The 15,035-nt window shown below is 33.3% G+C and overlaps 1 protein-coding gene and 1 non-coding gene across 6 annotated transcripts in view; one reads left to right on the forward strand and one right to left on the reverse strand.

Moving 5' to 3' along the window:
• The window catches only part of Dmxl2 (Dmx like 2), a 146,974-nt gene that overhangs the window by 122,508 nt on the left and 9,431 nt on the right, over positions 1 to 15,035 (reverse strand). For all 5 annotated transcript variants that reach the window (XM_076850786.2, XM_076850784.2, XM_076850787.2 and 2 more), the window contains exons 2-3: positions 1,458 to 1,583; positions 497 to 568 (exon numbers count right to left, since the gene is read on the reverse strand). In XM_076850786.2, coding sequence (XP_076706901.1) covers positions 497 to 568; positions 1,458 to 1,583 — 198 coding nt within the window. The remainder of the gene's footprint in view (positions 1 to 496; positions 569 to 1,457; positions 1,584 to 15,035) is intronic.
• LOC143396176 (small nucleolar RNA SNORA11) lies at positions 3,874 to 3,997 on the forward strand. The gene has a single exon (XR_013091048.1). It is a non-coding gene; the product is annotated as a small nucleolar RNA SNORA11 (small nucleolar RNA).

Raw genomic sequence — 15,035 nt, forward strand, 5'->3', positions numbered from 1 at the left:
TCTCAGCACCACATATAAATAAATAAATAAATACAATACAATACAATAATACAATACAAATCCATTGACAACTAAAAAATATTTTTAAAAAAATAATAATCTAAGGCTTTTGGGCTTTTAATTTGAGAGATATATGGAGTAATTATAGAAATTAAATAAAAGAAGTATCGTAACCTGCTCTGTTGAGAGTAAAGATGGGAAGAGGAAAAGAAGAATTAATAGCGAACCAGACATCAGATAGAGATGGTAAGAAATTAGAATAGTTCAGACTAGCATAAATCTCAACATAAGAAGTGACAATTAGCAATACTCTACAAATGTGGGTTTCTAAAATACCCTTATCAACTTTACACTGATATTCTAGCCCACTTTCAGCACCAGCTCTTAACTCTTTATTTCTACCAACTAGATTCTAAAGTTAACCAGAACGATTAAAAGTTTTTCAATAAAAAAGTAAACTAGATTCTAAGGTATTCTACTATCAATTAGTACTTACACAATTTCTCTTATGAGAATTTATGCCCAGAGGCTCAAAAATACAAACAGCATTACCATATGAAGCTGCAATCTAAAAAAGAATGAACATAACATTAATATTTAGGAAAAAGTAAAATAAAGACCATCTTCTTTTCAAAAAACTAATTACATACAATATAATCTGAATGCAGCATTCGTGGTTTATTTCCTTCCACAGACATACCTGGAAGTGTACCAGACTTAATATTATTTTCTGGGTTATCAACAAATTCAACAGGCTTTATGTAACAAAGCTCACCTACTTAAAGAAATCATCTTCTCCAAAATAATTATTTAATTTTTAATATAGAAATAACTTCAATGACAAAAATACATTTCAATGGTACATCTCTTTATCAGAAATTGTATAATCCAGTAAAAAATAATACAAAAACCATGAAAAGTAGAGAAAGACATCATCAGGTCTTAAGAATTTATCAAATAAAATGGCATTAATCGTATCATCAAACATAAATGCTAATTGGGAAACCATCGAGAAGGAGAAATTAACTAAGGAGATATCACGAAGTCATCCACTGTACCTGGAGGGAAAAGAATTGAACAGTCGTCTTCAAAGGACTTAAGTTAAGGTTTAATCACATAAGGAATGTCAAATAGAGAAGATAAAAGCCTACTACTTCCCTTCTATTAACTTAATGGCTGCTGGAATTATCTACTGCCAGAAAAGGAGTATGTATGAGATTGTGAGAGCTATAGATCTTTCAAAACAGTAGATACCTGTAGAACAAATAATTATGACATTGTCAGCTTAAGAGCACTTTACAAGTTGTACACAACTTTTCCCGTTACAACTCCAATCAATAGCCATTTACACAGAAATATAATTAAAAATCATAGAGAAGCCTTACATAAAAGCATAAGAATATTCTAACATTATTAAATACATTAAAAATGACAAATTAAGTAATTAAATCTCTTACTCTTCCTTGTTGGTTAGAACACTCCACACAGCTGACTTGAATGTTTCCATGCTTAGCACCAGGAATGATCTGCACACATTCGAAGTCACTTGCCAAAATGACAATATCACAGCCTGATCCATATGCCTAAAAAGAAAATTTAAGATATGTAAGATATATATAACTTTTTAATTATTATTATATTTGATCTTAGATTTTGTTGCCATTTTAATATATACATTGACACATTTTATGAAATAGTTAATATAAGAGTATCAATTAACAACTAAGAATATTAAAAGTCACATCAAAAAATAAATTGATGGAACTCCAAGCATTATCATTCAAAAACTGCTACTAACAGGAAATGAGTTCTTCCAGTTTTACTGCAGTCTTTGTCCCTGCAGGTCACAAATCATTCTGTTTAGTTTCTTTCCAAAGCGCATCTCTGAAAACCCTAAAGAATAAAACCTCCACCTGAAAATATTAAAAGTACTGAAAATTACAACTGTATACCCAGGATTCAAACCAGCCTTAAGAAAAATCAAGAGAGAAATCAGACATGCACTTTCTAACACAATTCCAGATGGCTTTAAAGAGCTAGTTAAACAGAGATGAACACCCAAGGCAGGATTACATGCAGTGAGGCAAAAACTAAAGTCATCAGTTGCTCAACCGAATCTAAGATATAGCCTGCCTCTATCCCTCAGCCCCAACCAGATATAGGGAGAAAAGAATCCAACCCAAAGTGGTTAAAAAAAAAAAGCTAAATAAATTTAAAAATAAAATGATTTACATAAAATATTGAGTAAGCATAACTCTATAGTCTGAAAAATAAACTATAACACAGAGCTACTAAAAACTGTTCATCCTGGGATGGTGGCACATGCCTATAATCCCAGCAACTCAGGAGGCTAAAGCAGGAGAATCACAAATTCGAAGCCAGCCTCAGCAACTTAGGGAAACATTGTCTCAGAATAAAAAATAAAAAGAACTGGAGATGTGGCTTAGGGGTTAAGTACCCTTCAGGTCAATCCCAAGTGCCCAAAACAAGAAGTCCTCATTCAATGTAACTGTAATGACAAAAACCACATATTTATTCTATTGCCACAATTATTGGTATCTGTTTTGCAATTTTGTGAATTTTATAATGGTAATAATAAGGGACAGATGGGGGTAAACTTTTCTTTTTCTTTCAAACTTTATTTATGATGAAATATCCAAAACAACCTGATTCTCAAATGAAAAATCCTCAATAAAAACAACATAAATATAAAATTTATGAGGTGGTATCTTTCTCCCTATTTCCATGCCCTTAAGTAATGTGTTCATATCCTATAAAAGAGGTCCAAAAGGCAGTGCTAGCATGTGATGACATCTAAATCAGTGACCTATGCCCATAGCATCTATTATGACTGCTAATGAAAAAGAAAAATGAATATAAGAAGCAGATAGGAGACAAACTACTTCTTCTGATTACTGAAACTTCCAATGTTACCAAAATTCTGATATAATTAGTATAAATCATCCTCAACCCATGTACTTATAAATATCAAAAAAAATTCTCTAAAGGAAAAGCAAAGACAGAATTTTAAGCAAAATGAATAAGAAGAAAATCCCTCACAAGAGGAAGTGACTATTTGTATTTTTATAGACAAGGCAGACTTACTGTACCATGCAGTCAGGAAGTCTAAACTGAAAGGGAATATTAAGTATAAAGAGAAGAAATGTTTGTGTCACCATGCTAATCTTTAAAATTATATTACTAAATAGCAAAAAAAAAATCTTGTATTGAACATATCATAATTTCTGAAGTGCCGAATACTACCTCAGCAAAGCAGAATGATACAAAAGCATAGTTTGAAATCATACATAAGAGTTTTCAAATTTAGTTCTGCCATAATGTGTGATCTTAAGCAAGTTATTTAAGCTCTCTGAGTATTTCTCCATGATAAAATTCAAGAAATATTATCTACCTCTTAGGAAAACTGAAAATTTTTTTTAATTTTTTTTTTTAGGAAAACTGAAAATTAAAGTAGAAAATCTATTTGCATAGTGCTAAACATCCATCATTCATTTAAGAAACAGAACAATGCACCTAGGCTAGGAACTAGGAATACAAAGCCACAAAATATGGGCCCCCATTAATTTAATGGGGAGATGACAGGTGAATCACCAATCTCAACTAAATGACAAACTGCCATGGCAGATATAGACAAAATATTACCAAAAGACAAAAGAGATACTCAATAAAGATTACATCACTTCCTCTTTAATCTTTGCTAGAAACCAGGAAAGTAGATTTTATCACTGTATAAAGATGCATTAATTTGCCCAAGATAATACAGTAAGTAGAAAGTGTTCAGACTCAGGCCCTTATAAATTCTTACATCTTTTCCCTACATTGTATATCAAAGAGAAGTAAAATAGTCCACATAGAGTGTGCTCAAAGCAGGGGACTGAAGATGGTTCCTCTGTTTATAATACACCCAATAGGAATCTGGGGTTTTGTAAGGAAGGGCACAAAAATGGAGTGGCCTTACCAAGGTTCCTTTTGATGTTTTTAGTTGTGATATCCAGAATTTCATCAGAACAGCCTTGCCAATAGTTGAGACTTAAAAAAAAAAGTGAGCTTCTTCTTTTACCTTAATAAAATATTTTCAATACTTTATGAAAAAGTTAAATATCATCTTCTGAAGTTATAAAGTTCTCTGAAATGACATGCTAAATTACCATAATAAAGATACTGCTAGCTTCTCTAGAGAGTTTAATGTCATTGTGAAGAATGATTAAGTGCATGTGACTCATTCAGTCTTCTCTAACTTTAGTTTTTATATATTTGTCTTGACTTATTTTCAGAAAGGAAAATAATCTAATCCCACAAACACTGCTCTGATTTCTCAGATATTCTTTGTACCTCAGATAAATTAAAAGTGTCCAGTAAAGAAATAAAAACTATTTAAAATCTTATACCAACATGACCTTCCCTACGGAAATACAGAGTACAAATATAGTCCTGTGCCACTCAACGGGGACACATTCTGAAAAACATGTTGTTAGATAATTTCACATTATGTGACTATGACAAAGTGCTCTAGAAACGAATGAAAGACTAAAGAGAAAGAGGGCTGTTATGTCACTTGGTTGTACAGAATTCTCTTCTGAAAGTAGTCTTAGGGAGGCCAATGTTGATCTGTGGAAAAATATTTCCATCAGGAAGGTAAAGCACAGATTGACTAAAGTTTCCCAAGAGGCCAGGCACAAAGGCCTGAAGTCCCACCTACTCAGGAGGCTGAGGAGGGAAAATCACTTGAGCCCAAGAGTTCGAGGACGACAACACAGAAAGATCCTGTCTCAAAAAAAAAAAAAAAAAAAAAAAAAAAATCCCAAGAAAACATTCTTTCCCTCTTTTCATTTTAGTTACTTATTTACAATCCTAACCCCTTATGATACTCTCAGAATTAGAAATTAATTTCTAAAAAGGACAAACAATTTTCCTTAAAGTCATCTACAAAATAAAGAAGTGATTCAAAATGTTTAATTTTAATGTTTTCAATAGTAAGATTTTCTTTTTTATCAAGAAAATAACAAATATTAAATTTAAAAACTAAATAGAAAAATTAAAGTCACCTTCTTACCCTTGACCATCATCCTTCCTCATACCAAGGTATAATCACCTTTAGAGTTACCAATGGAGACTTGCTGAAATATTCAGTAGGTACAGATTTATCCATTTATGTTTTAACATAAATGGAATCATATAAAATTCTGCAATGTTTTTTCCATTTAATAACAACTCACCTTGAATAAATTTGCATATCAGCACAGAAATTACTTCACTCTCCTTAACAATTGCATACTATTCTATTTTGTGTCTTTCCCATCTTTTACTACTGCAAACAATGCTTCAATAAGCATCCATGTATGATTTTATGTAGATGTGTCCAAGTATCCTCAGAATAAATTCTAAAATATAGTTTTCTGGGTCAGTAACTAAGATTAATTGCTAGCTGGGCGCAGGAGCGCAAGCCTGTAAACCCAAGTGGCTCAGGAGGCTGAGTCAGAAGGATCACAAGTTCAAAGCCAGCTTCAGCAAAGATGAGGTACTTAGCAACTCAGTGCGACACTATCTCTAAATAAAATATAAAAAATCGGGCTGGGGATGTGGCTCAGTGGTTGAGTGTCACTGAATTCAATCCATGGTACCAAAAAAAAAAAAAATTAATTGCTAATGCAAACTGCCCTCCAAAATGATTACGCCCATTAATCAGATAAAATTTTTCTCCACTTCTCACTGATCATAACCAAATATTTCACTCTTCTTATCCAACAAAACCTGGCAAGGCCCTGTTGTTTTACTTTTTTTTTTTTTTTTTTTTTTTTGTGGTGCTGGGGATTGAAGCTAGGGCCTTGTGCATGTGAGGCAAGCACTCTACCAACTGAACTATATCCCCAGCCCTTACTTTGTATTTTTATTAGAAGGAAAGTTAAGCATCTTTGTGTTTCATCTCTATAAACGTGAGTATTCATGCTGTTGGTCCACTTATCTCTTCTACAAGTTTCTACATCTAAAGAAAATGCTTATTCTGTCAACTAATACACACTACTACCACCCCCAAAATAAATAAACCTCCTGCCATTCACTGTAACTTCACCCTACAGTTAGAAAAGCAGCAAGGGGGCAACATTTGAAGAAGCTGCTCTTCTTGCCACAAGAGTGAGAACACATTTTACTGACACAATTTAGTCATTGCAACACCTAACGTCTACTCAAGAGTACTTAGTGAGGGCTGTGGTTATGACTCAGTGGTAGACTACTTGCCTAGCATGTATTACACATGGAGTTTGATCCTCAGCACCACATTAAAATAAAGGTATTGTATCCATCTACAACTAAAAAAAAAAAGTTTAAAAAAGAGTACTGAGGGCTGGGGATGTGGCTCAGGTGGTAGTGCGCTCGCCTGGCATGCGTGCGGCCCGGGTTCGATTCTCAGCACCACGTACAAACAAAGATGTTGTGTCCGCCAATAACTAAAAAATAAATATTAAAAAATTAAAAGAAAAAAACAAAAAAAAAGAGTACTGAGTGAGCAAAATCAAAAACCAAAAAAGGGGCTGGGGATGTGGCTCAAGCGGTAGCGCGCTCGCCTGGCATGCGTGCGGCCTGGGTTCGATCCTCAGCACCACATACAAACAAAGATGTTGTGTCCACCGAAAACTGAAAAATAAATATTAAAATTCTCTTTAAAAAAAAAAAACAAAAAAGAACTTAATACTATGTATAAAGAAGAAAAAAAATTACCCTAGGTCAATGATGAGCGTTAGAAATTATCTAATAATCATTGTGTGGTAACCAAAGGGAACATTTGTTTTAGAAATAACTGACATCAGGAAATGTAAAATTAATAGTACTTACAAAGAGCAGTAGAAAAAAGTAAAGCTACCTGTGGTGTTTTTGAACAAAACAGAAGACAAAACTTGAATACAAATATATGAAAACAAAAATAGATGGTTAGAAAGAAGATAGAATAAAATGAGAAAATATCTTTTTTGTAATTAAATAGTATAAGGTAAAATGTTATTTTTAATTTCTCTCTAATAACTACCAAAAAGCAACTATCTTAAAAATAATAATAATTTCTTGGACTAGAGGTATAGCTCAGAGGTAGGACATGTCTTTAGCATGGACAAGACCCTTGAGCCCCCCTCAAAAAAAACTTTCTTTTCTTTCAAAAAAGCTTTCTTTAGTTAAAATTTTAAATTTCAAAAGACAATTTTAATATTAGTCAAAAACTAGCTGATTTTGATAATTTGCTAACAGAACTATGACAAATGTCTAAATACTAAGTTACTTACCATAAGACTACTTCTATACTGCTGCACAAAGAAAAATGTTTACTGATGCTAGTAAATCTAAAAGGAAAATGAAACCTTGAAAAGGAAAATATGCAATAATTAAATAATTCATTCTAATTAACCATCACAAAACCTGTTCTGTCTCCGTCTTGCATGCACTCTATTAAAAGGTAGGTCTAACAACAGAAACCAGAACTTATCTCTTATAAATAACTATTTTATATGCTAGCATTAAAAACAAACCATTTTTCTGAGCATGGGAGTATACACATGTAATTCCAGCAACTTGGGAGGCCGAGGCAGGAGGATCACAAGTTCAAGGTCTGCTTTAGCAACTTAGCAAGACCCTATCTCAAAAGAAAAAATAAAAGGCTGAGGGACGTGGCTCAGTGGTAAAGTGCCACTGGGTTCAATCCCCAGTACAGGAAAAAATAAATAAGTAAACATTCTCAAAGTACTAATGATCAAAAACTTCTAAAGAAAATCACAAAATAAAAAGAAAAAAAAAGAAAATCATAATAATATGGGTATAAACACCAGCCTCAGGGATTGTGGGCATGTAAAATCTTGAAGCTACCTTTTGGCCTCAAATTCATTCTCTCAAGCTTGGAGTATGTAACAATTTGCTTCATTAAAAACAATAAAGCAAAATACCACTTTTTAAAATGACTACTTTCAAAGAAATAATGACTTTTTTGATGATATTAAATTTATAATATTTTGTGACCAATTGCTTCTAAATTGTTCTTAACACATTTGAAAGAGTTTTAAAAAGTATATTATACAAATTGTAATATGTAATATTTTTTACAACTTCATAATACTTTATATATATAAAAAATTTCCAGAAAACCAATTAATCTAAGTGTTAATGTTTTGAGGTAGATGGCTCTACCAGTGTTTTTAAATATTTTGCTCATATAACATGATTGTATTATTAAGTTGTAATTAAACTTATACCTTTAATATGATGGTAAGAGTACATTCCTAAGAATTTAGAGGTGCTAACACCAACTATAACAATGAGCAAATCACAATCTCTCTATAAATGAAAGGGAAAGTTCCCTTTCAACTTTCAAACTATAATTGTGTAAGTGAGGACATAAATGTGCTCCAAAAAGCTCCCAAAAGCCAGGCATGGTGGCACACACCTGTAATTCCAAATACCAGGAAGCATGACAGGCAGGAGGATTACAAGCTTCAGGCCAGCCTTGGCATGTTAGTTAGACCCTGTCTCAAAATAAAAAATAAAAAGGGCTGGGAATGTAACTCAATAGTAAAGCGCCCCTGGGTTCAATCCCTAGTACCATTTACAAAATAAATAAATAAATAATACAGTGCATACTATTTTACTGAGCCCCAGGAAGGTGGGCACATTTTGTTCTTGTCTTTTGACTTTTCCCTTGCTTATTGCTGCCAAGATTAGAAGATGGTCCACAATAATGACAAGTGGCTAATAGCCTGCTGGAAAAGACAAGCTAAGCCAATTAACCTACCTTAGAGAATTTAACCCAAGAAGAGTTGAACTGAAAATACATACTAAGGAATAAGACAGCCATTAAGAAACATGTAGGATTTGAACCTGAATCCTTCAATTCAAGAAGTAAATAGATCAGATGCCTGAAGACAAGAAGAAACCACAAGAAAAGAAGTTTATAAAAACCCTAAGAGAAGGCAGTTGATTCTACCAGCTTTGTAGTTCCAATCACTCTGAAGCCCATTTGCCCTTCTTTGATGGTTCACTGGATACCTGGACAATTAATCTTGCTTTTACTTCAATACATCTGTGTCTTGTCCTGAAGAGACCCAAAATTGATGAAGCATTGGCAATATTCAAAATGCAACTTTAAAGAAAATATAGAATTGGCTAGGACATTAGAGTAGGGAATACAGTGCGAATGCTAGAATAAAATGCTAGCAAAGTAGGATGTATAACAGTGATATAGGATCTGTGATCCCTTGAGATTCAGAATATGTACCTAGAGAGTAGGGCTTTTGAGCATGAGATAACCAAATGTACTTTTTTTTAACGCTTTAATAAAGAATAGTGAAAAATAATGAGCAAGAGCACGACACATCTATCACTCTCACACTACTACAATATAAAACCACACAACTTTTCTGGAAAGCAATTTGAAAATACAATAAGTACTTTGATTCAGTAATTTTATTTCTAGGACTCTATCCTAAGAAAACATTGAACATGCAAACAAAGATTATAATTAGTACTAAGATATGTACTAAGATATGCATTATATGAAATAAAAAGTGGAAATGACCTAAACAACCCATAATAGAAAATCATGCATTATCATATCAAGTATATTGTCCCATCTTAACTCACAGGCCTTTCTAGGCAAAACTGCCCCATCCACTATCCTTCTGAAAGGGGAACCCTGGCAGACCACATGACAAATACTCACAGCATATAACTTATTGGACCATGGATTGACACATGAATCCAAAGGCCAAGAATTAACAAAAACTGTAGATTGGGAAGCAAAATATAATGTGGTGTGGCTTAGCTTAAAAAAATGAGCTGGGCCAAATTTCTTTTCCCAGATATTCAACTATTCTCTCTTCTCCCGTCCTCACATCCCCAACATTTGTGAAACCAAGTACTTTTCATAACTTAGGCTACAGAGGACTGGGATGTCTGAATAGTATATTGCAGTGGCATTGTATATTCTTTATCTCCTATTTTTACATTTTTAATTTTTCTTAATATTTATGTTTGTCTTTTGTACTCTACTGTCTGCCCACTTACTTGTCTCCCCAAAATCACTTTCTCTCTCTTCTCCTACTACTAATCAACTTCTTTAGATTCCTCTTTCTTACTTTCAAAGATCTAATAACTATATCCTCATTTCCTACCACCTCAACATCTCATCCTACATCTCACCCCCACCTCTAGTTCTTTGTCCACCATCAGAAACTATAGACCCTTTTGTAAACCTACTGTAGATAATAATTGAACTCAACATTTATGTATATTGTGACAAAACTATAAATGTCTTAATAGCAGCCCTTTGGTTTAAGGTTGTATATTGTTTGTATTGAGATCTATTAATATTGTTCTCCCCCTCAAAGGAGAGGTATCGGAACCATGCAGGGACACTATAAGCTTATAGGGTAAAAACTGTAATGCCTCAGATCCAAAGTGATGGAAGGGATGACACACAAACAACATGAAAAAACAAGGGGGAAAAGTGCCCAAAACAAACCAAGATATTACATTATTAGAATCCATAGCCAGCACAGCAGAAGAAATTACAGAGAAGGAGTTCAGGATGTACAAAATTAAAATTTTCTGTTAATTACAGGATGATATAAGATAGCAAATACAAGCAGTAAAAGATTATTCAATAAAGAGCTACATAACAAATACAGAAAACAAAAGATTACTTCAATAAGGAGATAGAAGTTCTGAAAAAAAACTAAACAAAAATCCTTGAAATGAAAGAAACAATAAACCAAATTAAAAACTTAATTGAAAGCACCACCAATAGGTTAGATCACTTGGAAGACAGGACCTCAGACAATGAAGACAAAATATATAATCTTGAAAATAATGCAGACCACACAGTGAAGATGGTATGAAACCATGAGCAGAACATTCAAGAATTATGCAATAACATAAAAAAGCCAAATTTAAGAATTATTGGGATAGAAGAAGGTATACAGTCTCAAACCAAAGGAATGAACAATCTATTCAATGAAATAATATCAGAAAATTTTCCAAACATGAAGAATGAATCGTAAAATCAAATACAAGAGGCTTATGGGACACCAAATGTACAAAATCACAACAGATCCACACCAAGACACATTATAATGAAAATGCCTAGCATACAGAATAAGGAGAGAATTTTAAAAGCCACAAGAGAAAGGAATCAGATTACACAAAGGAGGAAACCAATTAGGATATCTGCAGATTTTTCAACCCAGACCCTGAAAGCTAGAGGCCTAGAACAATATATACCAAGCTCGAAAAGAAAACGGATGCCAACCAGCAGTGTATGAGTGTGCATTTTTCCCCACTTCCTCGCCAACACTTATTGTTTTTTATATGCATAAAAAGTGCCATTCTGACTAGAGTGAGATGAAATCACAGAGTAATTTTGATTTGCATTTTTCTAATTGCTAGCGATGATGAACATTTTTTCCTATATTTCTTGATTAATTGTATATCATATTCTGAGAAATGTCTGTTCAGGTCCTTGGCCCATTTATTGATTGGGTTATTTGTGGGGTTTTTTGGTGCTTAGTTTTTTGAGTTCTTTATATACCCTAGAGATTAGTGCTCTATCCGACGTGTGAGGGGTAAAGATTTGCTCCCAAGATCACTGCTGGTGGGACTACAAATTGTTGCAGCCAATACAGAAAGCAGTATGGAGATTTTCTTGGAAAATTGAGATTGAAACCATCATTTGACCCAGCTATCCCTCTCCCTGGTCTATACTCGAATGACTTAAAAATAGCATACTACAGGGACACAGCCACATCAATGTTTATGGCAGCACAACTCACAATAGCTAAACTGTAGAACCAACCTAGATGCCCTTCAATAGATGAATGGATAAAAAAAAAAATGTGGCATATATACACAATGGAATATTACTCAGCATTAAAAGGGAATAAAATCATGGCATTTGCAGGTAAATGGATGGAGTTAGAGAAGATAATGCTAAGTGGAGCTAGCCAATCCCAAAAAACCAAATGCCAAATGTTTTATCTGATATAAGGAGGCTGATTCATAGTGGGGTTGGGAGTGGGAGCATGGGAGGAATAGACAGACTCTAGATAGGGAAGAGGGGTAGGAAGGGAAGGAAGAGGGCCACGGGGTTAGAAATGATGGTGCAACGTGATGGACATCATATCCAAAGTACATGTATGAAGACACAAACTGGTGTGAATACACTTTGTATACAACCAGAGATAAGAAAAATGGTGCTCTCTATGTGTAATAAGAATTGTAATGCATTCCGCTGTCATATATAAATAAAAAAAAAGAATTTTAAAAAATCGGATGCCAATCAAGAATCTTATATCCAGCAAAATTAAGCTTTAGATTTGATGACAAAATAAAAACCTTCCATGATAAAGAAAAGTTAAAATTTACAATTATAATTACAAAGTTAAAATTTACAATTACAAAGCCTGCACTGGAGAATATCCTCGACAAAATATTCCATGAGGAGGAAATGAAAATCAGCAAAGGGAGATATTACACTAAATGAAAAACCAATCAAAGGAGAAACTAAGTCAAGTTAAATACCAAAAATAAACAAAAATGACCAGGAAAACAAGTCATGTCACAATAATAACCCTGAATGTTAATGGCCTAAACTTACCAATCAAAAAACATAAACTGGTACGCTGGATTAAAAATAAAAGACCCAACAATATGTTGCCTTCAAGAAACCCATCTCATAGGAAAAGACAAAAAGACATCCACAAACTGAGGTGAAAGGTTCAGAAAAAACATACCACTCACATAGACTGTGAAAACAAGCAGGGGTTTCCATCCTCATATCAAATAAAGTAGACTTCAAGGCAAAGTTAATCAAAAGGGATAAAGAGGGACACTTCACACTGCTTAAGGAAACCATACATCAACAAGACATAACAATTATAAATTCATATGCCCCAAACAATGGAACATCTACATTCATCAAACAAACTATTCTCAAATTCAAGAGTCAAACAGACCATAACACAATAATTCTGGGTGACTTTAACACACGTCTTTCACCACTGGATAGATCTTTCAAACAAAAGCTAAACAAAGAAACTACAGAACTCAATAACAAAATCAATAACTTAGACTTAACAGACATATATAGAATATTTCATCCATCACAGAGCGAATACACTTTCTTCTCAACAGCACATTGATCCTTCTCTAAAATAGACCATATACTGTGCCACAAAGCAACTCTTAGAAAATACAAGAAAGTAGAGATACTACCCTGAATTCTATCAGATCAAAATGAATGAAATTAGAAATCAATGATAAAATAAAAAATAGAGCTACTGAAACACATGGAGAATAAATAATATGCTACTGAATGAACAATGGGTTGCAAAAGACAGCAAAGGGAGATTAAAAAATTCTTAAAGGTAAATGAGAATACTGATGCAACATATTGAAATCTCTGGGACACTATAAAGGCAGTATTAAGAGGAAAGTTTATTGCATGGAATTCATTCCTTAAAAGAAGAAAAAGTCAACAAATAAATGACCTAACATTAAGTAGAAACTCTAACTTCTAATGTGACAGTATTCAGAGATAAGGTCTTTTTTTAATATTTATTTTTTAGTTGTAGTTGAGCACAACACCTTTATTTTAATTATTTATTATTTATGTGGTGTTGAGGATCAAACCCAAGGCTTCAACGTGCTAGGCGAGTGCTCTACTGTTGAGTCACAACCTCAGCCCCAGAGATAAGGTCTTTAAGGAAGTAATTAAGGTTAAACGAGGTCATAAAACTAGAGAAAGAGGAACAGGAAAAGGTTGATTAATGGGTATTAATTTATAAGTAGAAAAGAAAGGAGTTTTATATATTTCAAAAAGCTAGAAAGTAAGAGCTTCAATATTTTCACCATAAAGAAATGTTTATAAATGTCTGGATACATGTATAACTTGGTTTAAACATAAGACAATACATACCTAGATTAAAATATAACATGGTACCCCATAAATATGTATAATTTTAGTTTTCATATATTAGCAAAAATAAATTCAAACTTAAAAGTGTCTCCTGATCTAACAGGACTAGTGTCCTTATAAGAGGAAGAGACACCAAGAATGCATGTACACAAAGAAAAGGCAATAGGAGGACATAGCAAGGAAGAAAACCAATCACGTATAAGCTAAGGAGAAGTCTTCAAGAGAAAGAAAATCAGCCCAACCTTGACCTTGGATTTCCAGCCTCCAGAACTGTGAAAAAACATATTTCTGTTGTTTAAGTCACTCAATTTGTGGTATTTTATTATGGCAGCCAATACTACACAAACTAATACAATGTGTAATTCAAACTCTTAAATACAGAATCTCTACACATCAGATATTTGTCAGATTAATACAATTTGTCACATACTAAAGTTGTTTAAGAGAATTAACTAAAGAACATTGAGAACTGCCTAATGAGTATAATCTGTCAATACCTCCTAATACATTAATATAAATCCTTGAATTAACCAGACCAGCAGAGCTTTACACATGGATTGTATTATATCAGCTCTCTGCCCCAATCCTGTAAAACTGATTTTTCCAAGTCCGACTCAAAGCCACGGATCTATATCAAAAAGTTATTAAGAAACTGGTCACTGTATTTATGCAAAAATATGTTATGTTATGTCCTTCTCATTTATTAATTTATTACACATTTTACCAGGCTCTGCTCCAGGTGTTATAGTAACTGCAATAAAAGACATTGAAAGCACTTGGGATTTTATTTGGAGTGTAAGAAAAAAAGAAGCGATTTGAAAGTCTGTGTAAAAAACTGATAAGTTGAGGAATTGGTGATAGTTATTACACATTCAAAAAAGAAATATCAAAGAAACAGCTGGATATATATCTGGAAGCAGGCTGAAAAGGAGAAATTAAGTGAGGAAAGGAAATCAAAGAGAACTAAAGGAACAAAGAACTTCAATAGAACAGAAAAAGCAATTTTACAAGAGAAAAAGGGGAAACTGAGAGAGCAATGTCCTTGAGTTGGAAAGAGGGACCTTAGCAT

This window comes from Callospermophilus lateralis, chromosome 3 (assembly GCF_048772815.1).
Source record: "Callospermophilus lateralis isolate mCalLat2 chromosome 3, mCalLat2.hap1, whole genome shotgun sequence".
Taxonomy (NCBI): Eukaryota; Metazoa; Chordata; class Mammalia; order Rodentia; family Sciuridae; genus Callospermophilus; species Callospermophilus lateralis.